This window comes from Lissotriton helveticus, chromosome 11, assembly GCF_964261635.1.
Source record: "Lissotriton helveticus chromosome 11, aLisHel1.1, whole genome shotgun sequence".
In the NCBI taxonomy this organism is placed as follows: Eukaryota; Metazoa; Chordata; class Amphibia; order Caudata; family Salamandridae; genus Lissotriton; species Lissotriton helveticus.
This window is the reverse complement of record NC_136072.1, coordinates 932,236,431-932,264,223: the sequence shown is the minus strand read 5'-3', so window position 1 is coordinate 932,264,223 and position 27,793 is coordinate 932,236,431. Positions and strand designations below refer to the sequence as shown.

The window sequence follows — 27,793 nt, the reverse complement described above, 5'->3', positions numbered from 1 at the left end:
TAGTGCCCTGTCGCTGTTTCGCCTACGTGCCAGCTGGAATTTCAGCGCGCTTTCCCCCGAAGCCCACTTCAGGAGCTCTCTCCTCCATCTATGACTGGATGGCCCCACCGTTGCCTTCCAGTGCCTCGTGATTTCTCGTTTAGCCAGTATGAGTCCCAAATCTATAAATTTACTCGTGACTTTGTTTTTGGACGTGTAGGGAAACCAGTGCAATATACAGATAGCTCTGTCAAACTCCAAGCTCCTCTCCGTTACCGCATTTAGGGTGTCGCCCACCTCCTCCCAGTACAGCCCTATCGCTGGGCAAGACCAGAGCATGTGGTCAAGTTCCGCTCCTGCCATCGTGCATCTGGGGCACGCCGCCTCCTCAACCTTAAAATACTTCCTAATCATTCTGGTCAGAGCTCACAAAACAGATGGACACTATCCCCGACACAGCGGTACACATCCTTGCGGGTGACTTTAATCTACCGGCGGATCCCACCCTAGATATGGACTCTAAATGCCCTTTTCGCAGCAATAAGGCACATAAGGCCTTTACCAAACTCTGTAGCAGATTCAATATGATAGACTCATGGCGTCTACAAAACCCGGATGGCAGGGACTACACGTTCTACTCCCCTCCACATGACTCATTCTCACGAATTGATTATTTATTTATCACTAAAAATGCCATAACCAGAATTGAAAACACAAGCATAGAGCCGAGGGTTATATCTAATCATTCCTGCATTTCACTCACGGTATCTAATATAAAACCGAATCTCCGTCAATCCTTATGGCGGCTAAACGATGAAATACTGGGGGATGAGAAACACAGAAATACAATTGAAGTCGCAATAAAGGACTATCTAACAGACAACAAGAGGGGGGGAAACTACAGACTACACCCGTTGGGAGGCCCTAAAGAGTACTATACGAGGCGTAATCATTAAACTTAAATCCGCCATAAATAAAAACTACAACGCGGCCTTAGAGACATTAGAGGCTGTCATTGCCGCATTAGAGACCAGCTATACACAGAACAGGTCAGAAGTGACTCTGAATAAACTAACTAACCAAAAATACGCATACAACAAAATTATAAGTGAAAGGGCTGGGGTGTGGCTGGACAGAAGGAAACGTTATAAAGTCTGCGAATCTAATAAGGCGGGGAAGGGACTAGCGGCCTACCTGAAATTTAAGATACAGAAAAACACAATCAACTCACTAGTAGATGATAAGGGAGTGTCCTGGACTGATCCCCTTAAAATTGCCGATATTTTCAAGGACTTTTATGAGCGTCTATATGCGAGGAACAATAATGGAACAATAATGTAGACAAAGACAAGGTTAAACACTAATTAGATAAATGTGATCTGCCCACCCTCCCTCTAGAAGATCGGGAGGTGCTTAACAACCCGATAACATAGGCCGAGGTGACAGAAGCTATAAAAAGGACTTCGCTGCGGGAAAGCCCCAGGACCTGATGGATATACAGCTAAGTTTTACAAATGCTTTTCCTCAGCGTTGGCTTTCCCCTTGCTTCATTTGTTCCATGAAATTAACGAAATGGGAGAGGTTAGAGGCACACTGGCGGAGGCTGTCATAGCGGTCTTACCAAAAGAGGGCAAAGATCCGAAGCTCCCAAAAAACTACAGACCCATCTCGCTCATCAATTTAGACTGCAAGCTCGTAGCCTCGATCTTAGCAAACCGAATCCAGAAATTCCTGCCGAAACTTATCCACCCCTCACAAGCTGGCTTTCTGAAAAACAGAATGTCCAGTGACAACACTAGAATATTGGCACACGTCCTTGAAAAATCAAAACTTCTCTCTACTCCCACTGCAGCGATAACATTGGACGCAGAAAAAGCCTTCAACAAGGTGGATTGGACGTTTCTGGAGGCTGTTTTAAATAAATTTAACTTGGGTCCAACATTCATAAAACTGGTCATGTCCCTTTACACCTGTCCCTTGGCCAGGGTCCGAGCGGGTGGTGCCTTCTCCTCTTCTTTCAAATTACAGCAGGGAACAAGACAGGGTTGCCCCCTGTCCCCTTCGCTTTTTTTGTTGGCCATAGAACCCTTCTTGTACCAAATCCGTAATAACAATAGCATCCCTGGAATTGCCTTTAATGACTGTCATCAAGCTTACAGCATACGCAGATGACGTTTTAGTCATGTCTGAGAAGGCAGATGAGGCAATACCAGCCCTTATGAACACCATAGAGGAATTCTCGGAAGTCTCTGGATACTTCTTGAAAAAAGATAAAACTGAGGTAAAACTATTGAATAATATAGGGAATAAGGAGATTTTGGGGAATTCTGGTTTAACCTGGCAACCGGACTGTTTTAAATATCTAGGATTAGATTTTGATAAAGACCTAATTACTACATTACGAGTCAATGAAAAGCGCCTCCTGAATAAAATAACTAAATTACTAGATGGTTGGTCCCCTAAGTTCCTATCGTGGTGGGGGAGAGCTGAGACGCTGAAGATGATGGTAACACCCTTGGTAAATTATCTGGCGAGCATGCTCCCTATGACGTTCACGGATGACTTCCTGCGCAAAATAGATAAACTGTTTGGAACATTTTTATGGCAGGGGAAGAAGCCCAGGGTATCTATGAAAAAGCTACAGCTGGCTAAGGAAAAAGGCGGCCTGGGGCTTCCCAATTTTAGAAACTACCAGACAGCATTCTTGTGCAAGCAGGGAGCAGCCTGGTTTATTGAGGACCCATGTTATACCCCATTATGGATAGAGAAAGCTATTGTTGGCAATGCGCCCCTTCAAGCACTGCTTACCATGGATCTAGCGCATTTCCCTCATTCTAAATATATCATGCTAAACACTAGGCGAGCTCTTCTAAGACTAGACCAAGTACAATCGTCCGGTCCAAAAATAAAAAAACACTACCTCCATTGCCTTATGGCATAACCCAGCTATTCGAATTAATGGGGAATCACTCCACTGGGAACACTGGTCATTGAAAGGCGTAAACATGGTCTCTGACCTATATGACGGACGCTCACCACTCCCATACTCGGCGATCCAGGCAACACACTGCCTCACGCCAATGGACTTTTACGCTTTCCTAAAACTGAAAACAGTCCTGGCTTCACGTCCACTTAAACCCCTTGAACCATGGCTTCAACCACAACCACAACTAGCACGCCTCCAAGCTGCAGGTCATTTCGTATCTAACGTTTATAAACTACTTATCCCAAAAGCCGGGAAAGCACAAAAGAGTAATGAAATAAAATGGGAGGAAGAACCCAACAACACAGGAATTGAACTTGACTGGGATAGAATTAACGCAAAAGCTCTTGTTAACAAAGTTTCTCCAATCCTATCACAAACAAAGTTTATGTTGCTCAACAGGGTGTTCTGGACACCCCAAAAACTGTTTAAACTTAAACTAAGGGATACCCCAAAATGCTGGAATTGTAATCAGGCTGAAGGTGACCTATCACACATGTTTTTTCATTGCCCCTCCCTAAAAAAATTTTGGAATAGCATTTTCAACTGCATAGAACATATTTTTAAAATCAAACCGCGGAGAGAATTTATCTATGTCATTCTAGGTGCTTTGGACCCAACTGTGGCTAATGAGTATGATCGACAACTGCTAGACCTGCTTCTCACCTTAGCATGTAAGGTTATACTGTGTAAATGGAAGAATGCTGAGGTAGTCTCCTTCAAGATGTGGCGAGAGTGGGTCTCTTGCATCAGAGGAGTAGACAATAATGCCCTACAATCCTCTCCTTGGCGTGCATCAACAACAAAAAACTCTGGAAATCTCTTGATGCTTCCTCCATTTCGTTCGATCCTCCTTAGAGGGATACTACTGTCTCTTGCTTGCATGTATGTGAATATGCTCTGTGCGACGTAATTGTTGGCTTACTTCCTCATACACTTACTATTGCGACACCGACAGGATCTCAGTATGGGCTATATTCAATTTCTTAATGTATTGTACCAGTGTATGTACTACTTGAAAATACCTTTTAAGTATATGTGTATTATGTATTATTTATTATATTTATTTCGTGTATATTTGGTTCAGTCTGTAGAACAACTACTTGGCTGTGCAATACAGGTATAATGTCATAAATGAATATCATTACAATGTTATTTTCTACACCATTTGTCAAGTTAACTCAATGCCAGCCATAACTGCACGTATTGTATGCAATTCTCGTACTATGCTTTTTTTTTTTTATCTTTCTGTTCTCCTTATGTTCTTTTGTCACTAAAAAAAGATTTGAATTAAAAAAAAAATACTTCCCAATTTTCCCCGGCGTCAGGTATGCCCTATGGAGTATATAGAAGTGCACTAGCTGGAATCTGGCGTTCCTCGAACTCTTCCAGGCTCGTCTCACTATCTGTGTCCAGGCCGTCTCAGGGATGTCCCTGCCTAGGTCTGTTTCCCATTTACCTTTCAATGCATCCAGGGGCGGCAGGCCCTCATTGAGCATCCTAGAATACAAGCACGTGACCGCTTTGAAGGTCCCCGCTGCCATCATAGTGTATTGGCAGGCCATCGATGTCGGGGGTTCCACTAGTCCTTCTTTCCAGTGTACCTGTATCACTCTAGTCACCGCCATGTGCAGTAAGAAATCCCCGCTCGGCAATTCGAATCTTTCTTGTAGGGCCTGGTAGGGCAGCATGGCCCCGTCCTCATATAAGTCGCCTACCACCTGCACCCCAGCGTCCTCCCAGCTTTGTAGTCGCGACCAGTCTCCACTGTGTGGGAACGCCGTGAGCATCCCGAGCGGTATTTCGGGAGCATACGGATGTAACACTCCTGCTCTGCATTGAGTGCGATTCCAACAAAGTCTGATTGTTTTCTCCTCTGTGAGGAGATCTCTAAGGTCTAGTTTCTGTTGCAGAGCTATATAGGAAAGGACGTGGCGTGGCGTCCCCGTATCCCTTTTGTGTTCCGGTCCTCTAAATACCCGCGCTATTTCTTGTGTGAAGATCTGTAGCTGGGCAGCAAGGTAGTAAAGTTCAAAGTCCGGTACCGCCAATCCACCCTCAACTTTCGGTCGTATAAGCGTTGCTTGTGCTACTCTACGTCTGCCTGTACCCCAAAGAAAGGACACTATGAGGGACTTCAGCAGTTTGAAGGTGGAGCTAGGTATCCACACAGGTAGCGTTCGGAAATAATATAAGAACCGGGGGAGTACCACCATTTTTAAGAGGGCTATGCGGCCCGCTTCTGATAAGGGGAAGGTAGTCCAGAATGCCATGCTACCCTTCAGTGCCCTCACTCCTCGGCCCACGTTCCCCTCCAGCATGTCCGCCGCTGTGTGATATATGTGCACGCCTAAGTATTTCAAGCAAGTGGATTCCCAGCACACCGCTCGGGTCAAGTGCGGTTCAGTCTCTCCGTCCCTAACCGGGAACAGACAGGTCTTGGACCAATTGACTCTCAAGCCCGAGATTCCCCCAAACCTGGATAGCAGCCGTTCAGCCCCTGTTAAGGCTCTGTCAGCATCCTCCCGGAAAAGCAGTAGGTCGTCCGCATAGAGTGACACATACTGCTGCCCAACTCTGCTCCTCAAGCCCCGGTAATGCCTCCCTGTCCATAGGTCAATCGCCAGAGGCTCGATCGCCAAGGCAAACAGCAATGGGGACAACGAGCATCCCTGCCTCGTCCCTCGCTCCACTGGGTACTGTGACGATACCAGAGATCCAATTCTCACTCTAGCCACCGCAGACGTGTAGAGTACCTTCGTCCACTGTAGGTAGCTCTCTCCTAAGCCAAAGCGATCTAGAACTTTGTATAGATACTCCCATTCAAGGCTATCAAAGGCTTTCTCAATATCCACTGACAATATCATTGGCTCGAGTGCCTCCGAGTGATCATCATCCAATAATCGCACTAACCTCCTGATGTTCGTAGTAGTATTCCGCGTTGGTATAAAGCCAGCTTGATCCTCATGGACCAATGCGGTCATATGGGGTAGTAGGCGGGCTGCTAGTATACTGCTCAGTATCTTATAGTCGGTTGTTAACATCGATAACGGCCTCCTTAGCCTCTCTATAAACTTCTTGGAGTCTCGGCGCCAGTATATCAACATACTTCCCATAAAATTCTATGGGTAAGCCATCCAATCCCGGAGTTTTATTACGGGCCATACGCTTAATGGCACTCCGAATTTCTCCAAGCTCAATGTCTTTACCCAAGTCTTTCGCTTGGTCGTCGTCTAAACCCGTCCTAGTCAGCTCCTCCAAAAAAGTGCCGACATCAGGGTCATCCGCTTCCAGTTTACTTTTATAGAGTGCCTCATAATAGAGCTTGAAGCCCTGCAAGATTTCATTTTGGGTATGGACCACATCTCCCCCCTCTGTTGTTAGCGCTAGGATTGGGGAGCCCCTCTTCGCTGGGTTAGCCAGCCAAGCCAACAGTGTCCCTGCCTTGTCACCCTCTGCATGCGCTCTCATCGTATACGCTTTATGGTCGAAGCTGCGCAAACATTCTACCTCAACTGCCACCTCTTCTCTAGCTGCCTGGACCCCTTCCTGCAGTTCGGGGTGGCCGGGTCTCGCCACCTCTGCCTCTCGTAGTTTAGACTCCGCTCTCGCTAGGTCCCCCAGGAGCACTTTCCGCACTCCTGCATATTTGCCTATGCAGAGGCCCCTGATAACTACATTAAAAGCGTCCCATTCTGTCGCCCTCGTCGCCGTCGTACCAGCGTTGTCAATAAAGTACTGCGTTATCCCTTCTTCTAGTGTGGCATGAAAGAGCGGGTCATCCAATGTTTCTGGACGCAATCTCCAAGTAGGGACACATGATATCCCGGCCATCCAGTCCATCGTAACTAACAGTGGATTGTGATCCGAGACGGTCCTAGTTAAATACTCTGTCCGCACAATAGCGGGCGCCACTGTCGGGGAGCAGAGCACCGCATCTAAACGCACGTGCAGCTCCTGCATACTAGAAAAGTAAGAATAATCCCGGTCCCCCGGGTGCTGTGCGTGCCAGACGTCTACCAATCCCCATCGCACCTGCCAGTCTAATCTACCTTTGGATAAACGGTATGTCGGGGAATCAGCTAGCGGTGGGTGAGATCTGTCCATAACAACATCCGTGACAGAATTGAAATCCCCGCCCAGTAGTAGGGGATTCGCCAGGTACTGCGCCAGCGCTCCAGATAGCCCCTCCTTGAAACGTAATTGCTCAACATTGGGTGCGTATATACTGCAAAAGGCGATGTCCCTGCCTCTCAATTTCCCCTCAATGGCCACATATCTACCCTCAGGGTCCACTGTTTGCCTAGTCAGCTGGAAAGGCACTCCCGCCCTAATCCAGAATAGCGCCCCCCTGGCAAACGCAGAGTAAGTGGTGTTGTATACCTGACCTCGCCACCTATGCTGCGGCGCTATACCCTCGGCCTTTGTTAAGTGCGTCTCCTGGAGCAGTGCAATATGTACTCCCCTACGGATTAAATAAGCATGAACTTTATGTCTCTTGGTCATAGTGTGAAGCCCCCTTACATTCCAGGTCATACATTTCAAATGGGTTGAATCAGCCATTATTCCATAGCATTCTGTGTGCACAGATATGGTAAGCTCTCTTGTACCTAGTTGTGCAAATTTTAACATCACAGGTGACCTTAACATTCACTTCGATTGTAGGGCATCCACGGGCATAGATTCTCTGCTCGCGGACCTTGAAGCCCTACAACTCGTTCAACTAGTTACCCTGCCCACTCACTCTGGGGGCCATATTTTGGACCCTTTTTTTACTACTCTTAACAGGGTGAAGATGACCAATCCTATTCCGGAGGGCTGGACTGACCACTTGTTGGTGGAAGTCTTTTGCCCCATTGATGATCTGCCATTTAAAGCGGCAGAAAGATTGGTCTTTAAGAGACAGTGGCACAAGTTGAAATTGGAGGAGTTTTTTGGGATACTGGAGAAGGATCCCCTGGGCCTCACTCAGAATGTGGAACACGGGTATGAATCATTTTGTAAATGGATTTCGGATGCCCTCGACTCCCTCATACCTATGCGCTGGTCTAAATGCCATTCCAAAGTACCTAGCCCATGGTATAATGACTCACTTGCCGAGCTCAAAAGAACCTGCCGGAAAGCTGAGAGGGAATGGAGGAAGACTTACGACCCGATCCTAAAGTCCATCTATTTTTCCAAACTTAAGAACTATCACAGAACGATCTGCAGGACCCGTGCCACATTCTATGCCCAGGAATTCCAAACCAGTACTAATCCCTCTAAACTAATTTTTAAGGTCATCAAGGATCTTCTGAATAAGAGGGCCACCTCGACTGCTATCTGCACTGACGCTCACTGTGAAGGTTTGGCATCCTTTTTAGAAAAAGTGCAGATTATTTATCGAGGATTTAACTGCTCATTGCATGACTTAGAGTTAGGGAGCTTTAACTCGTCTGAGGTGGAGACTTTGTCCTGTTTACCGGCATTGTCCATGGAGACCTTTGACACATTGGGTTTGAAGATTAAATCTGGATCTCCGCTAGATCCGTTGAAGCCTGATCATATCAGGATTCTTCCCCATTCGTGTCGGGCCTCGATGCTGTCCCTGATTAATCTGTCGTTAACATCAGGAACGGTCCCTTCCTTATGGAAGCAGGCGGTAGTCACCCCTGTGTTAAAGAAGGCCACTTTGGATCCAGCTTTACCTGAGAACTACCGCCCCATATCCCTTCTTCCCTGGATAGCCAAAATCACTGAGGCACATGTCAATTCCATCCTGACTGAACATCTTGCCCGTAATGATATCCTAGACCCGAGTCAGAATGGTTTTCGGTCGGGACACAGCACCGAGACCGCGCTACTCTACATGACCGAGCACCTACGTGGAGTACTCGATGCGGGGCGAACGGCGGCGCTCCTTTTGCTTGATCTGAGCGCCGCGTACGACACTGTGTCTCACCGCATTCTGGCCTTGCGTCTGGAGGAGGCTGGTATTTCGGGGACTGCCCTTCAGTGGTTCCGCTCTTTCCTCTCCGGCCGGTCCTTTAAAGTGGCTATACCACCTGGCCAGTCCACCTTTCACTCGTTGGATCTGGGGCTCCCTCAGGGTTCCTCGTTGAGCCCCACATTGTTCAACTTATATGTGCAACCGCTAGCTATGATCGTCAAGCAATGGGGTTTGACTAGGACCTCATATGCTGACGATATGCAGCTGGCGGTGACTCTGAGCAGTGACCCTGAGATAGATGCCCCCAGATTCCGAGCAGGACTTTTGGCCGTGGCAGATTGGTTAAGATCTAACTGCCTACAATTGAACGCCAAAAAAACCGAAGTTATGGTGTTGGGGAAACATGCAGAGCTTTGGGGTGATCTGTGGTGGCCGCCGGAACTGGGCGTTATTCCCGTCCCTGTCACTGAGGTAAAGAACCTAGGAGCCTGGATGGACTCAGCCCTATCCTTCTCGAGTCATACGAAGAAGGTCGCAGCCACCTGTTTTGGCATCTTGCGGGGCCTCAGACCTATCCTCAAGTTTTTCGACGCCTCTACTCGGCAAATCGTGGTTCAAGCCACGGTTCTATCTCGGCTGGACTACGGCAGTGTGCTTCTGCTGGGGGTCAATTAGGCCGAAGCATCTAGACTCCAAAGGGTGCAGAATGCAGCAGCAAGGGCGATAGTTGGCCTACCCAAATACTGCTCGGTGTCTAGTACGATCTCCGCTCTTCATTGGCTACCAGTCAGGCAAAGAATTCAGTTCAAGTCACTATGTCTGGCTTTTAAAATTCTGAAGTCTTCTTTGCCGCCGGCTCTAGCGAATTTGCTAACTCCATATATTCCACTGAGGTCTCTAAGATCGGAGGCGCTTCATCTGGCGGTATGCCCCCGTTTTAAACTCAGTCGGATGGGTGGTCGATCTTACCGAGTACTCGCCGCTGGTCTGTGGAATGCTCTTCCGGTGCATATCCGTGCGCTGAATAATCTTACTGTTTTTAGACGTATGATTAAAACCTTCCTGTTCCCTGCTTCTGACTAGGATCTCCTCCTTTTTATCCTGTTATGTTTAGTACCTGTTCACGCGCCAGGACGCCCCTTCGCTGGGGCAGCTGTGCGCGTTATAAAAATTAATAACATAACATAACAAGGACCTGAGTTCGTTGTCGCGTCGGTGATGGTCCCTCCCCAACTGCCCAAGTTATGCTTATTTAATGTATATTGAATTATTAAATAACTATTGTTGTGCTCATCACAAAATTAGACAAAGGGCAGCACTATAGAGCAGGCGGTCATAATTCCGGTGTGGACAATAAAGATCCGGTGCACAGCACCAGAAACCACCGTCTCAAATTCAAGCACTGGTAAGCTGTAAACTCTCTCAACAAAGCATTGTTTAACCATTTAACAGATGCTTCAGAAGCAACACAAGACAGAAATATAGCCACCCAAGACAACAAATGACAGACAAAGCTAGCAGACCTTGCAGCCACAAAGAGACTCATTAGAGGCATGCCCGATGTGGTGAGTATGTAATAGCGTACGCTACGAATCACAAGAAACAGTCTAGGGGAAGTATATAGCAATGAGCCAGTAACAGAAGCTACTTCAGGACTTACGTAACAGACTACTTTCTGAAAGTGTTGTAGATTTGGGAAAAAACAGGTTAGATTCGTGCCTCCTACCAACATGAAGGAAAGACAAGACTACCTTGGTCTACCTAGCCAATAAGGTTCTAGTCATGTGTAGAGTTTCCTACTGTTACCAGTGTCTAAAGTAACAAAGGAATAGTAAATGCTGGAATTTGAGATGACAAAGAGCCATACTAATTAATGCAAGAGCCTCAATTGTAAACGGAGGTGCAGTGAGGTAGCTTGAAGGTTGCATTTTTTTTAAATTAGGCATTCTGGCCTATCTGTGAGAAAAGGAGGATTATCAATTCCTTTTCCTTCCCTAAAAAAGTGCATGCTCCAAACCACCAACGCATGACTAGTATAACTCCTCTCGCTTTCTCCAGAATGCTGGCCCTTTACCCCACAAAGAGAACTAGGAACTTCCAATAAAGGTAACCCTTACATGCTAGTATAATTCCAAAGCAAACTTCTTGCGCAGAAAGGACTACACAAAAAGGTGCACCATCTCGGAATGAGGAGAGTAAATGTTTACAAAACATTTGCAGAGCAGCCGGCCTCGAAGGCCATCCAATATATTTTCCAACTGCAATGTAGAATTTAGAAATTTACAAAATGCTCTGGAAGGCTATTATTCTATATATTCTAAAGCAGAAGCTTGCCAGCATTTTTGTGTGATGCAGGATATGACCATATATGATGGGTGCCATCTTAAAAAAGATGTATACACATAGTGATCACTATTGATCAAGAGAACTTGGGGTCTGGAAACACGTCTAGTCTTTCACTACCGGTGCAATAAACACGTGGATAATTCTACATCTGGAAAGCATGCGAGTTTCTTTGTGACCTGCAAAGTTCTAGATTTATATATTTTGGGTTTTCTCACACCTGAGAATGCACCACAATCAGTGGGGACAGAGGCACGAATGGTAGTCTGAACCTTTTGTTGTTGGACGTGCTGCCTCTGTTCAGCCATGCCCGCTTCGTGCATCAGGAGCTAGAATCTGGAAACTGTTGTAATGGACCAATGAGTTATTTCTCTCCCGGCTACATGGGAGTAGCACCAGTTATGTCGACTGCACCGCCTACATTTCCCATCGGTGACTTAGTGAGGCAGTTCTGCTGAAGACTCGATGGGAGTGACAACAATGGCCCAGTGTGACACAATGATGGACACACACACACACACGTGGTAAACCTATCTGACTTAACTCCTTCTCCTATTCAAATTGAGGTACTATCTTTAGGGCTCTCTTTCTCCCCCACATAAAATTCTGACTCCACTCAGTATCGTAATGATTTTTTTAATAAAAATAAAAGAAAATGCCATTAACAAAGGGCGCCATTGAAGTAATGGGGTAACCCAATAACCCTCAGAACCTGGGTCAGTGAAATTAAACAACAAAGTGGTTCTGTTGGGGAACGTAATTGCTTTGAAAACGTATTGAATACAAAAGGAAAGATATATCTGGTGTAGGTTAAATCAAAAAACCAAACAGACACACTGACCACAAATAAATAAGAAGGTAAATCTTTAGTATTTAACCTTTTAGCATATTATTTCGAAGCATAGTGTAAGCAGTCCAAAACAATACAAAAACTAAGAATACATTGAGTGAGTGAGTCGTGAATAGTGACTGAATACTCTAAATGATTACACAAATACTAAACAAATCATACATATAAACAAAAAACAATGATTATTCCACATATCCAATGTACAGCACAATAGTCTCAAGAGAGTACATTTTTTCTTTGGTAGTTGAAACTCTGTGTAGATGGATATAGACAGAACGTTACTGTACTACCAAAGATGGGCTTTGGACCGAATTTCGACAAAGGGGTTCAGGTACTATACCAGGATCCATTAGCCCAAGCACAAGTAAACAGTACCTCTTCCCGAATATGCAGCTAGGCAGGGGGACGCACCAAGCTGGCCTCTCTCCCCACTAATATTTGCACTAGCACTAGAGCCACTAGCGGCGTGGGTGCGAGGGGACCAGTTGATCAGGGGGATCCCTATGCCCAGGGGATGGGAAGAGCGTATATCTCTCTACGCAGATGACATCCTCCTATACGTCACCCATCCATATCGCTCAGTGAGCAGACTGCTACAAATCTTTGGGGCGTTTGAAAGTCATTCAGGATAAAAAATAAACTGGTCCAAATCGCTGTTTTTTCCACTATCGGGGGGACTCCCCAGCTCCAGTCAGACTACGAGGCCCCGATTGTGGAGGATAGATGCCAATGTCTGGGTATCCACATTACTAGGGACTCACAAATATTCCGCCGATTAAACCTCTACCCACAGTTGGAGAGACTGCACAATGATGTATCTCACTGCCCTACGCTGCCATTCACCCCGTTAGGGAAGAGCTGCACTTTATAAAATGATGACCCTCCCACGCCTTATCCAAGTGTGGCAGAACACGCCGTTCAGCGTGTCCCCAGAATTATTTAGTAAGATAGAACAGGAGATGTGGACAATTATTAAAAATGTTAGTTAAAAGTGGGTCTCACAAGTCCAGATGACACTTCTAAAGGTCCATTGGTACCCCAACAAGGCCAGGAGCTTTAGCTGAAGAGCACTGGCTAATGGCTAAGAAAATATATCTTTTTTAAATATTCCTTTATTGACATATTGTGCATATTTGACAATGATAAGTACAGTCATGGATTCAAGCTGGTCAAACAGAAAAAAAATAATATCTTTACATGCAATACAAGGGTGTTAATTGGATGTTGAACATCAGACAGACATTTTTACAGTATGCAGTAGTTCGGACCGTTACACTATCAATAATGTAAACAAAAGTTAAAACATAACTGAAAGAATAACACAAACAGTATATAGGCTATGCAAATATATTTGTGTAACTACCCAAGATAAACAGTGTAGAATGTCTGGTGCAATGAGAAGGGAGGGAAAAGCAGGACGGGGACAGCCATAGGACATGTTACTCCATTCTAGGCAGGAGACGGCGGATGGGAGGAGACGGCAGATTGACTCAAGCATGGATTCCAGCACCCGGCCAGCACAGACCCAGTCAGGGAGAGTGCCAGCAGACTTGGTCTCCACTATTTCCCTATATTTCATGTCAAATAGGTGGATGGAGTTATGCACTCTGTCCCCGCATTGTGCAGTACTTCCTGTTCCAAAACAATGCTGGGGCACAGATCGGACAGTCACAACCTAATGGGAGAAGCAGTAGCTGATTTACAACACATGACTATTCTGAGATTAGCTAGAACCAATGCTAGATCAATAAATTTGAGGTATTTACGCACTGCAGAGTGAAAGGTGATCCCCAATAAGTAATGAAGGCCATTTTTAAGAAGAGGAGTCCAAGGCCCCCGAAAGAATTACAGTTTTCTTGTCCCAGTAGGGAACAAACCTCTGGCAAGTCCTTACCATATGAATAATGTAGTGTTCCAGCAGCGGGGACAGGAGTCTGAGATACCTGGGTACATGCGTACCAGTCTCACCAGGGTAAGATAAGTATGTTGGAGATAGTTGAATTGCGTATATTTGAGCCGTGCGTTCGTAGAAACGCACTTCAGGACCCCAACACATTGTGACCATTGCTTATCTGTGAGTGCAATAGTCCTAGTAGGCACCGAGTCTTCAGCAGCGTACCTATGCTCGCAGAGAGCCATACAAGTGGGTGATTGCATGGCAGTCACCCCCGTGTGTTAGCACCACCTGAAAAAGTTTGGAGGTTTCTGGCTCTTCGTGCGTCCTATGCAAGACCATGTGTAAGTTTCTAGTAAGCGAGGCATAAAGAAAGAAGGATCCTGGTGCTATACCGTAATAGTCTACTAAACTCTTTAAAATGCAAATAATTTTATTGTTAAATAAGTCGCCCCATGTCATGAGGCTGCGGTCTGGCCATTTGGTCGCATCCGGTCTGGAACCAAGGGCGGCAAAGCCCGGCATCGCCCAGAGATCATTCAGGGGTATACGGAGGGCGAGGGGCCACTGCAGTTGTGCGGCTACATAATATTCATAGTGCCGGCTCCCAGGCCGCCGCCCTCCTCCAAAGGGGCGCACAGCTTGTGAAGCACCACTCGCCTTGTCCCGGTGCCCAAATTAGTGTAGTCAAGAGTGTTTACAACTCCCTAAAAAACTTTTGAGGGAGGATAACAGGAAGAGCGAAGAAGTAATATAACAACCTAGGGAGAAGGAGCATCTTAGAAATAGCTAAACGCTCCATAGGGGAGAGCAGCAATATGGTCCAAAAATGGAGGGAAGTTCTTGCACCAGTAAGGGCTCTACCTGGGTTGCCGTCAACCAGGTCCCTGTCTGAGTGATCGACACGGATCCTCAGGTATTTAAACGTATCACAGACCCAAATGAGTGTGTTATTCGGAAGCACTCGTCGCTGTTACAGAGAAAGGGATGTCAGCGGGAACAGCTGAGACCTATCCTAGTGTATCCATAATCCAGAGGCCGCGCCAAACCGCCGCAAGAGCACCTGCAGTAGCTGATGAAATGGTATAGAGAAGCTCGACTGCTTTTAGTAGGGAAGGTGGAATGTTCTAACACCTGGGTTCAGATAAAGGCTGGCAGGAAAGGTGCAATTTCCAGAAAAATTCAAACACCTAATGGCCTTAAGCAAGTCTGTGTTTTTGCCCCTACCTTATTTAACATGTTTATCTCTGATGCATACAAGACCGTTAAACGTCTAGCTGTTAATGCTCTAAGATTAGGCTAAAAATGCCAATTCTCTTGCAACTTTTAGGAAACACACACTTGCACAATTTCAACTCTTTGGGTCAAGCCTTTAAGCTAGTACAGTCAAAACTACAATGTCCCTCGATTGCACTTCTACTTTAAGCTATAAAGACCAATATTTAGGCCAACCCTCGCCTATATGGCTTAGCCACTCTGCCGGAGCCTTTCTTCTCAAACATTAATCTCTTATTTGCAAGGATGTATAGGCGAGTTCTGAATCTGCCTGCTAATGCCTTGCAACAACAAAATCGGCTTTAATTTAATCAATGTGTTTAAAAAGTAGCGAGGTATTTAATGGACACACAAGTGATGCTTAGAATCAATTCAGTCGTGACAACTCGCTAGGTTACTTTTTATGGCAGGATTTAACCTCCAAGACGAGATCATCAAACAACTTTTGGTTGGACCTCAATACTGCCTCTTAAAAAACATTCCACTTAGAAGATGCTAGGTCCTTACAAACACGTTACATCTTCAAGAATCTTCCTAACAAAACTGTCAAAATAGTCTCATTTGAAAGGAACAAAAGGGAAACCAGAAAGCGATCGCATGCTTGGTCCGTCATGCATGCCTGTACTCACAACCTGCTGGGAGCAACAGTATATCCAACTGACTTTCTCCTTAGAACTGAAGTTAAAATGAATCCAGCATTGTTATTGTATCCATCCCGTTTACCAGATACACATGACCAGTGGAGCTCATTGTTCAGACCTATATCCCGGGATACTCTAAAACCCAACAACAATGTCAGAGGTCTATACATTTCTAGGATTTTTCTTGGCACCATTAGAAATGCACATTGTATTTACCACCCCAACACTGAGAGCATGCATGCCCCCATCACTCGTACATGTCAGATTGTTTTGCAAGCATCTAGCTAGCAACACTGGCAACACGTCACACTGAGAAACACTTGCACTAAGGCAATACACTGTACACTGTCAGTAGCGTGGCATGCAGTATACCTGGCATGGTCACTACTTGATGACAACCACATGCCCAATCCTTCCACTTTGCAGTGATCAGTTCTTGGCCCCATAATGGAACTTCACCAATCTAAGTATGGTTCATCTCTACACCCACTTACTTACAAGAGCATATTCTGCAGTACCACAAGCATTCAAGCTTGTGCATGTTCTGCAAATTCAGATGCATCAAATTAAATACATCACCTGCTTTGAAGTAGTTTTCAAGTCTTATAGAGCCTTGCAACAGACAAACAGTGGTATTAACTTCAGACAAACCAGTTAAAGTGCAGCTACAAGAGCTTCTTATCTAGAAGCTACGCTATACAAATACTAGTTAGAAAAAAAACAAAAAGGAGTACCTGCCCCTGCGGAACAGATGTAAAGGAAAGTTGGACATGGTTTCTCTCAAAGAGATCCAATATGGGGATCTACATGGATTTCCAAGGCATCAAAAGAGTACTCTGCTACCAACAAACCACTTTTAATCCTTGCTCATAAGAGGGGGGGGAAAGTGTTACTTTTGATGTAACTTTATTTTGTTGACATTTCTTTCATAGTTGGCACACACACAGAGGGTAAAGGGCAAGAGAATGTCCATCTTTGCATCAAACAACATGCAGATTACCTGAATGAGGCAATGCAGATTCTGGTTTGTTGGTAGAGAAAGCCAGAGTTTAATCTTGACCTTGAGCCATTATCCTTCAATTGACAAAGACATTGAAATGGCTAAAATAAAAGCTCCCACTGTGGCAGGTTCCGTTATAAATATATATGAAAAGGATTTCATGGACCAGGCCCTTCTGCTAGCTAAACTGATGATTACACTGAAATGGGAAATGTCCTCACCTCCAAACAGTTCAGCTTGGAGAAATGCTGCCAGTGCGGGTCGAGGCAGTGGTCAGACATAGGGACGAGCCATAGGTCTACACGGTTGCCCGAGAGCTACGGTGTGGAGGCACCTATTGTCCCAGTTTATGTACTCTCAGGAGGATAACTTTTTCGCAGGAGTTTACCCTCCGGAACTCCCCCACGCCCCCCCCACACCTGTTTTGAAAGTTAGTTTGGGTGTTGTGTCAGGCTTCCCAGTCAGATAAAGTCACGTGGAGTGAGTTAAGGGCCGGCGCACCTCTTTATTCCTTTGCAGGTGACCCCCTGAGCGCGTTCACCTGTTTCTCTTTCCATATTGTGCGCCCTCCCTTGGGATAGGCTTTATCACATAATCCCATGACATTTTCAATCCCAGAGTGCCACCTGTCCCCTCTCTTTCCCAGTTTGTCGCATGTTCACGCCTTTAAGTTTCTCCCTCCCCCATCCTCCCTCCCCCATCCTCCCTCCCTCTCCCTCCCCCCCTCCCTCCCTCCCTCCCTCCCCTCGGCATCCCCTACTCAGGAATCCGGTCTCATTTTCCCTCCTCTATCTACATTATAAGGACATATTCAATCATCATTGGTTTGTGTAATCCTATCCCATTGTGATGTACCCTGCTAACCATTTCTGTGAAACTTGATATTGAACTGTATGTTTTGGTTAATGCAAATTTCAATAAACACAAATAATAATATACATATTCCTGAGGATGCTTTGAGAATGGAGATGTGGGCTTTGCAGTGATTACAGTCACCAGCACAAATCTGTGAAACTAAAATGGTTGCCCTCAGGTTGGTCAATAACCAGAATTTGAACCAAAGAATATTTTATGACCAGAGGGAGTAAGTGATATGAATTACCCTTCTGTCACTTTTTCGATTATTAAACAACAAGAATAAAGTGTGGCATATGACTAAACCTGCTATTACTATTAAAATGAGATGTTAAACAGCAAGCATGCTAGGCCAAGACTAACATTTTGGAGCGCAAGCAACAGGTCAAGCACAGCCATTAACTTGTCAGCTAATGCTGTATAAATGTGAGAAATTGTGCTACCAAGACCAGTTACAACACATTAGAACAAATGCAAAGCCTAAAACAATATGGGTATAATGAGGGGAGATCTGACATGTTCCTAGACAGAGAGAACATAGAAGATGTGGTGAAAGCAATAAACAATGGCTCGACTACTACAAAATAACACATTCAATAACCATGGGATATTACAACACACCTGCTGGCCATGCCCTTAGCTTTCAACATACAGACACATCAGGCAAGGTTGCATGTTTTCTGGGCCCTGCATCCAAGCTTTTTTGCTCAATTATGCACTCTTCACCACTAGGGATAATCTGTGTTGGTGTCACCATCCTACGTCATTCATGGTTTCAACAGATCTCATCTGTGCTAGTCTATAGCAACTCCCTCGGCCAGACTACTTCCTTAGAGTTTGTGAACAAGTAACTCCTTTCCAAGGATAAAGAATGTATTGGTTTACTGCCCGCTTCCTACTCACCACATGAATCTTCAGGTCGATGGACAAGCGTACATGGTAGGGAACATCATACTCTCGCATGTCCAAAATGTTATCTAGCTGGTCGGCAATCTTCTTGGAGGTTCCTTCCTCCTCCCCAATTGCCATGCTGGTGCCAGCCAGAGCACTGAAAAGGGAGAAGGTTGAAAATAATAATTTCAGCAGTGCTACAAATAGGCGAACATATCCAGGTTGTAGAAGGGCATGCATGTTTCCCTACATCAACTTCACACAATGACCTGGGGACTTCAGGAATCAAATTTCAGAGTCACATCACACTATGCCTTAAAAAATAAAAACAAAAACCCCAACACACATACAAAAACTATGCAACATTGTTATAAAACTCCTTTCAAAACGCAAGACTACCTAGTATAACCCTAAAGCAAATAAGTCAAACAAGAATGAGTGTGCTACGGGGGTACAGGCCAACCAGGCTCCATCTGTGGAGCCCAGTGCCCCAAAAATGTTGGACATTATGGCGGCAATCACTGGCTTAAAAGAGGCCATGTTAGTGAAAATCGATACTGTGGCCTTTGAGGTGGGACTCCTTCACGCAGAATTCTGTAGCATTTTGGAGAAGGTGGCCGAAACAGATGGACACATCACAGAACTCCAGCAGGAACTAGTGACACTAAAGAAGACACTGGCTTCATTCCAGTTGCTCTCCACCCGCAAGGAGGAATGGATTGAGGATACGGAGGGGTGCTCCAGAAGAAAATATCAGATTTGTGGGCATCCCAGGAGGAGCAGAGACAACCTGCAGAGCTATTCCTGGAGGACTGGATCACCACTGCTCTGAAGCCACGGAAACTTTCCAAGTTCTTCACAATAGAACATGCCCACTGAGTGTTGGCACCCGTGCCTCAGCCAGGGGCACCTCCTTGTGTCATTAGTGCCAAGTTTTTCAATAATAGGGCCCACAATGCACTATTGCAACATATTTGGGTGCATTTGTGCTCCACAATACAAGAGGAGGAATATTATTGTCTTCCCGGACTACACCCGCAAGGTCAAGAACTTCGCAAAGGCTTCATACCGACCTAAATACATCTACAAAACCTGGATCTTTGGTACAGCTTAATGTTCACTGCAAAACTCGCTGTACAACATAATGGACAGGCTTATTTTTTTGTTACCCCAGGAGGCGGCTAATGACTGACTTGACCGCTTTGGGTAGCAAATGGAAGACCCCCTCGAGCCGCACAATGGAAGATAGTGCTAGCGGCTGCAGGACCACTCGCTTGCGTCAGAACTCCAAGGGCTCAGAGGCAAGGACTGGGGTCCGACAAACTGGTAGGAGTGTGGTTTGCCTGGATGGAATACTGAAAGAATCCAACTGTGTGCTGGATACCCGTGAATCGTTCAGGCTCCACGGGGTGACCAAAACTAACTGTGTGATAGCACTGACTTGGGACAATGAAAGAGGAGACAGAGACTCTGCTGCACTGGTGGCAGGAACCCCGCCGTGGACTGTGGAATTGTTCTTTGTAATGGGGGGTTACCACTAGGATCTGTATCCCATGCAGAGGTTACCACTAGGATCTGCATCCCATGCGGACTCAACACAGCTGGGGACTCCTGGAATCTTCAGATTCGAGACTGTTTGGGGTCTTCCATACAGTAATGTATACTCCTGGATACTGTCATTGGGCACACTGTTGATGATAGGGAGAGACACTGTTTCAAGCCCTTTGTTGTTCTATGGGGGGGGGGGATTCTTATTCTGTGATGTTATTTAACCAACTGCGATTGAAGCCTTTTGACATTAGCTTGCGGGAAGCAATCGAGGACTACGGTCCCACTGGGGCAGCTTGAGTGACATTGGCTTTGCTGTACCAGCATGATGCTGGGTTCTCAGCAAGATGCAATTAGGGGGGAGGAGCTACGCTAGCATCTAAGATGGCCGCATAAGCTCCCGGCTCTGCCGACCTCCGCCGGTTGCTCATAAATCCTGACTCTTATCCTGAATTCCCACCGGACTCCCATGCAGCTGAAGTGCACCTGACTCCAAGGGTGCGATCCCGGACTTTCCAGCTGCTCAAATGACAAAGATATGCCGTGCGCCATTCTCGGCCTAACCCGGAGTTGAAGCCGGGGCCTCGAGTTCCAACCCAGCCGGGTTGGAGTTGAACAACATCGGCTGCGGGACGTGGGTGGCTTCCGGTCTCCCGAAGTGACGTCTTTCTTGTCCGTTTTGGATGGTGGTTCGGTGACAGCTTTATCCCGCTACTGCTGCGGCTTTGCATATTGACTGCTTTGGTCGGGGATCCGCTGCCCGGAGGCCCCGTTGAGCCCCCGGGGTCGAAGGGCTTGGTTCCCCGCTGGCGGCGACGGTGTTGAGATCGTGCTTTTGGAGGTGCCCACAGTTGTCATCTACATAGCCTTTACCTGGTGCCCCGGAGTAGTCGACCTCCGGGGTTCAGAGACCTGCCCGGTCGCTCAGTGAGGGGCGATGAAGCGAGCTGATGGTACACAGTCGCTACATACTATCATGGCCGCCATTGGAGAACTCCACGTACAAGTCACCGCCATTGTTCAGAGGATGATTGTAACGGCTGATATCATCTGCCGGAGGCCGGATTCCGACCCTTTGTTGGTTGTTGCTCAAGATTCTTTCCCCGCGGAACGACCTCCTACTGCTGCCGAGGACCCTGTGCGGAAGCCAGACTTTGTAATTCTTTGTAAACCCCAGATGGCAACGAGCGAGCCCGAAACTATCGGAGGTGTGTTTTGCCGTATGTCGATATCGCCTGGAATGGATGTGACTAGTCCTATATTTCATCGTGAGTTTTCCAAGGACAGTTGGATTAATAACCTGCCCCTTTTCTTTCAAAAGGACCCAAAACGCTCTGCTGATTTATTGCTGGTGGGCAGTGAACTTTGTTTTACTTTGGGACTTCGTAAACGTCTATCCTGTTATCACTCCTTCCGTGTCGCTTTGGAAACTTTCCTATTTCTTGCTCTTCCTGTTGTGATGGCGGTTCAAATGGACTGGGCTTGCATGAAGAATCGTAGTGGCCAGGGTTGACTTTTACCGTATGGATTTGAAAAATGACTTCATTTGACACGGGACTGTACCTCATGATTGCGCGGGAGGGGGGTGGTTTTTATGCGCTTCCCCCCCCTGTTGGATTTTACTTGTTGTGTTTTCTTATCCTGGAGATTTATGGGGTGGGTTGCTGCCGGCGGGGGGCAAGGGGACCGGGGACATGTTTGTTATTCCCTCCTCCGCTTTCTTCTTTCCTTCTTTTAGGACCAGTTCCGGGGGGACAGGCACGCTGCTATTAGGGATGGGCCGTAGCCATTGCAGAGGTGTAGGGTGGGGGGAATGGGGAGGGGTTTATTATTTTACATTAGTTTAGTTCTATGGCCTTTTTTTCTTCTTCCTTTCTTCTTTCACAAGAGACGGGTCGATTATCCTGTACCGCATTCCTTATTTGTCGGGTGTCTAATGTGGTCCTTCATATCCTTTATCGTGGGTGGGCTGCCTTTGCGGACTACTGTTTTGTCGGATTGTTGGTCGTATTTCCCCTTTAAGTATGTATCGTTGCCGTAATTGCATCCGTCGGTAAAACTGCATTTAACGCATTGTATACTTGCCCACCTATTGATGTATCGGGTTAGGTGTATGACACCCGATGTATATGTGTTCTCTTGTTTTTCTTCAATAAAAAACCTTAAAAAAAAAAAAATGCAATTAGGGACATTGAGGCCTCAACCTCTGCGGGGTGCATGGGAGGTAGATTCCGAGTGTTGGCCCAGATGTTATGGGCACACTGCCTATGATTGGGGGGTGGTTTCTAGTTTTGCAGTTATTGGTCGCACTGGGGTTGGTGGAGTTGCTCTATGCTGCACAAAACAAAGGTGCTCGATGTTAGACTGGAGTGGTTGCTGCGTGTGTGGGGGGGGGGGGAGAATGGGCTTGCGGGGACTCTACTTAACACCTAGGATGGATCAGAACTGGAAACTGCTTACTTGGAAGGATATGGGCCCCAGCAGCCCATTAAGAGGAGGAGGTTGTATATGTACCTGAGGAGGTATGAGATCTCAGTTTCTTTGCTTCAGGAAATGCACATTTGGGAAGACTTTATAGGTCAGCTACGCAGATGATGGAGGTAACAGATATATGAGATCTCCTATTCCAGTTATGCTTGGAGTACTGATCTAGGGAACCTTTTTCAGCTATCTGGTTTGTTGGATGCCAGGGCACATTGCTTGATAAATGTTTATGCCCCTGATGTGGATGATGCTGAATTGTATGGCACGTTGAGGAAGGCTGCTACTGAGTAGGTTTGTCCTGACGTGATATTCACTGGGGACTTAAAACTGTGTTTTGGGATTGATCGTTGCACACCCCTCTCCCGAGGTAGATACGAAGCCAGCAATGACTAGGGTGCTTCGAGAGGTCGTGCAAGTACTTGGTCTCCAACATGTGTGGAGGGTGTGCAAGCCACAGAGCAGCAGCTACCAGTGTTTCACTCCAGTGACAAAGTCACTTAGCCATCTTATTTATTGCCTGCCTGGTAACCTGATCCAGAATGTGGTTATCGCCTCCTACCTGGCTATCTCTCCGATCATTCCCCTCTCTTATTTTCCTACAAAACGAGTAGAGGGGCACCAGAGTCCCTCTTTGGCAGTAGAGGGTGGAAGTCTTGGGGGATCCTGTCTTTTCACCTACTGTTTCCGAGGTACTGGACTATTACTTTGGGGAAAATTGGAAAAGCACAAACACTAGGGCCATGGAGTGGAATGCTATGAAAGTGGTCCTGCGGGGGGAATTTATGAAGACTGTGAATGGGGTTAAAATGCTGCTCGCTCGTATGCTGGATGACAAGAAAAGAGACTGGGCGAATTGAAGAGTGTCTGGCTGCGGAGCTGCATCAGTTGGGGGACTGGCCTATACGTGGAGAGTGACAGGGCTGGGAGGATGTTAGCTATGCTTCTCCATAATGAAACCCAGAAGACAACTGTGGTCGCGGTGCATGATGCTTGGAGCAGGAAGGTATGATCCCAGCAGAATATTAAGGAAGTCTTTGCGGATTATCTACAGGGGGTTAAGTAACGTCAGATGACTCAAGCCATTGGGACTGTGTACCTGGCCGGTCCGCAAATGGCCTGTCTGGGGACGACATGGAACAGTCAGATGCACCCATCACTAAGGAGGAAATGAAAGCAGCGATCAATGCTTTTAAAACTTCTAAGGCTCCAGGAGGGCATGGCCTGCCTGCTGAATTACATCAAAGGAGAACGGGTTCCTTGTCAGATCGTTTGCTGGTAGTATACCAGGAAGCTTTTGAGAGGGGGCCGCTGCTGTACTCTATGAGAGAAGCACTCAGTTATGATACCTAAACCAGTATCAGGGAGGTCCCCTCTTACTGCCCCCTCTCCACACTAAACATTGAAGTAAAAACACTTAGCAAGATTCTAGCAAACAGGTTGCTGGGCCACCTGGCACCTGCCATCCCTGGTCCATGAGGACCGGTGCGGTTTTATCCCCCGCAGAAATACTCTATGTAATTTGAGGCAGCTTTCTCTAGTCATGCATGTGCCAGAATTGAAAGATCCATACACTCTGGGACTGCTGGACATTAAGCAGGCATTCAATTCCCTCGTGTGGGAATTCCTATGGCAGGTACTGTGAAAGATGTGCGAGGGGGAGACATTAATCAAATGGGTGCAGTTGCTCTACCAGGGACCCATGGCGAGAGTATGTATTGACAGTGTCACGTCATTTTTATCTTCGTCGGGGGCCAGACAGGGTGGCCCGTTGTCGCCATTGCTATTCGCACTGACGATGGAGCCACTATCATGCAAGGTGCTCTCAGTACTGCATGGTGGGGGGTGACGACTACGGAGACCAAACATGTGGTCTCTCATAAGCAAGCGACACATTGATATATTTGAGACAGTCGGTGTACTCGGTCCCCATTATGCTGGCAACCCTTGTGTAAGGTGGAGAGCTTGCCAGGCTTCATGTAAATCCAAACTGTTCCACTGGGCAGATTAAGAGCGATTCTACAACATACTCTCCCAACGCTGGGGCTCCCCTGGGAGGCCACCAGCGTGAGATACCTCGGGATATGGATAGAGAGGGGACATTTGAGCCACTGAACCCAGAGGTGCGAGAATGGGTGAGAGGTATGACAGAGTGGGCAGTGGCAGAAGAGAGCTGATTTGCATGCTTGGGCTGCGGTGCTCACAGACGCTGCCCCCCCTTAGGCTCGTGATCTGTTTAGATCAAATGAGACTTTGTCCAATGCTTTCAAATAAGGGTGGGGAGATGAGGTTTGGGTTGGGTGACCATGCGCATATTTCTAGGGAGCATATACAAATGTGATACCCGAGATGGGTTGGTTGCCCCGAAAATATGTACTTTGCAAATCCCTTCATTTACACCTGTATTTCTGCCCCATAAATTGTCTTGGGCTTCTGTTGTGGTAAAGCAAAGGGGCGTGGGGGGGCGCTGGGAGGGGAGATTTCTGGGTTGCTATTAATGCATAACAATTGGTTTGTACTATTTTGTATTATATGCCAATAAAAAAGTATGCCAAAAAATACACAAGTCAAAAGAAACTCTCTGAACTGTGACGAGCAGCAGTCATTTTCACAAGCAGTCCAGTGATTTTGAACTCTTACTAAAGTTAAGGCTTAACATTCAGGGCACAGAGCACAATGTAGGTCCAGAAGGGCTGGTTCAGTGGCACATTTTCAGGATAACAACTGATTATACACTTCTGTTCATAGAAACTCATTGTGTAGAATGTTATCATATATTTATATTTTTATATTTAAAATTTGGGGTTCATTGACACCCTGGCCTTATGGCCTTCCAGAGAGGACTAGTTCATACCCTGGTTTCGCTAAATACTGTGGCACTGTGCAATATCCGGTTAATTCATTTAGCTGCAGTAGAGTAAACCAGACACATACAAATGCCTGGTAAAGAAAGCTTCATTTAGTTTAAATATATGCTTCAACTACAAATATGCACGATTCAAATTGCTACAAAGTTCAATTCCTCAAAAATGAAGACATGAAAAACATCTACTGGATTAATAAAATAGCCTGCTAACAGGGCCATAAAAATGTAATTGTTTTTATATACTTCAACTCTACCCATATATTCTTAACGTGTTAACCATTTGAGTGGTCATTTAGGAAACGTAACCAACCAAGCTTTAGACAGTCACCAAAAATTGTACTCAAACCGGTTGGCTTAGCTTGAGACACGCTACAACTTTTTTAAATACTGGAGATCCCAGGAGGTCAGCCAATTCTCCTTAAAGACAGTCTCTTTGCTTCAGGATCTTGATATGATCTAAGTAAAGCCATAGTCCAAGGACTTCATCTGCGAAGCAGCTAAAGTAGTTTCTAACAACAAAGTGTATTAATGAACATCTGACCAGATATCAAACAAATGATGAAGAAAGTCTCAAATGAGGTACGTTCATGAAATCCCTCTTCTATAAACCCAATTTGCAACCACAAATGCAGAACACTGAGAACTCCCACATGAATTCTAGTGATGAGGAAAGAAAGGGCTTGTCGCAAGACATGTCTTGCATTCAGAAAAACAGGTATAAATATTTTTTAAAGCGTGCCTCTAACAAAGTGGTACAAGGAAACAGTAAGAAAGACAATGGGGTTGATTTGGGTCCCACCATCCAGTCACCTCGGAAGATAAAGCCTACATCACCACATGCAATGAAGGTCTGTAGGCATGATGAAGTGCTGTGCAGCTTAACTCAACAAACATGGAGGCTGCATATTCACAACATACATGAACTAAAGAACATGCATACGGATTCAGAGATATTTCGTCAACCGCAGGCAGTGTGTCAATTGTCACCTGGGAAACCCAGCTTTCGATGTGTAGGTTTATTAAAGAAACAACAGGAATGAACACATTTATGGCTGTGTTATATGACCATCAAGGACAGCTTCTAGGGCATGAGAATAATATTGCCAGAAAAATGCTAACATATGAGACAAATATTAAATGAGCGACACGTGGTTATATCGAGAGGTGCATTGCTTGGGAAGCATGTACGTTCGTAACTAGGTCACCTACCTGGGAAGTAGATTTAGAAAAAACTACTAGAAGCGTGTGTCAGTCTATCAGTAGGTCCAAAGCAAGAAAACCATGGTACTATATTGAAAGACGATTGTCCTGAAAATATTTCAGCACATATTTGACAGAGGATTAACAGGGAAATCGTGTAGAATATAGGAGACAATCCAAAAAGCATGGTAGGGTATTGCGAGGCAAGTCTGAGGAAAGCATGATAACATATTGAAAAGCACACTAGCTGGACAGCATTGCAGTCTATTGAGTTTTGAATTACCTACAAAGATTGGCAGTGTATGGAGGGATCTGCCTCTTTGGCAGTACAGTGATGTATAGGGGGTGGTGCTTAGTAGAATAGAGCCAGAGTATAATCCATATAGAATACTGGGGTATCTTTCATAGATAGACTTGAATTGTCATCGTCAGCTCCATTTCGTAGACCTCTTACAACTTCTGGAAAGCCTGCCAGGATGATACACAAGAAAGAAACCAAAGAGCAGGTCAGAAGTCATATGACTTCCCTAAGCCTTGGATAAGGCCTAGGACTGTGTGCCACTAAAGGGAAAAGCATGTGTTGGCTGATTAAGAGATGTATAATGAAACATCAGTGAAGAACTGTATCATTAAAAAGAAGACCGTAAATTTAAGGAGAATGGAATGTACACAAGCACTCTGTAAAAATGATAACTGTAGCTATGAAAGACATTTGAACTGCATTTGTATTTTATATTGATTTAACACTGTGATTTTCTAAAATAGTTGGGTTTACACTGATAATATTTTACATATGTTTTAAGATTAAAACCGGAAAGGGGGGGGTGACCCGTTAACTAGCATATAAACCAATTCCAAATAGAAGAAGAAAAAAAATCAACAGACGACTTAGTTTAGTTGTACAGTATGGGGAGGCATGTTACCTGCACAGAATATTAGCAAATTTTAAGGCAATACCTGGGCAGGGGTGGATAGAGAGGCGAGTTGCCAGGGCTGTAGTGCATTACCTTAACATCAAAGCAGTGCATGGTGACCTATGCTACCTGGGCAGTACGGTC

The 27,793-nt window shown here is 45.8% G+C and overlaps 1 protein-coding gene across 2 annotated transcripts in view; it reads right to left on the bottom strand.

The window, feature by feature from the left end:
- POLE (DNA polymerase epsilon, catalytic subunit) overlaps window positions 1-27,793 on the bottom strand; it is a 316,779-nt gene that overhangs the window by 260,470 nt on the left and 28,516 nt on the right. For both annotated transcript variants that reach the window (XM_078667255.1, XM_078667256.1), the window contains exon 7: window positions 18,653-18,797. In XM_078667255.1, the coding sequence (XP_078523381.1) occupies window positions 18,653-18,797 (145 nt within the window). The remainder of the gene's footprint in view (window positions 1-18,652; window positions 18,798-27,793) is intronic.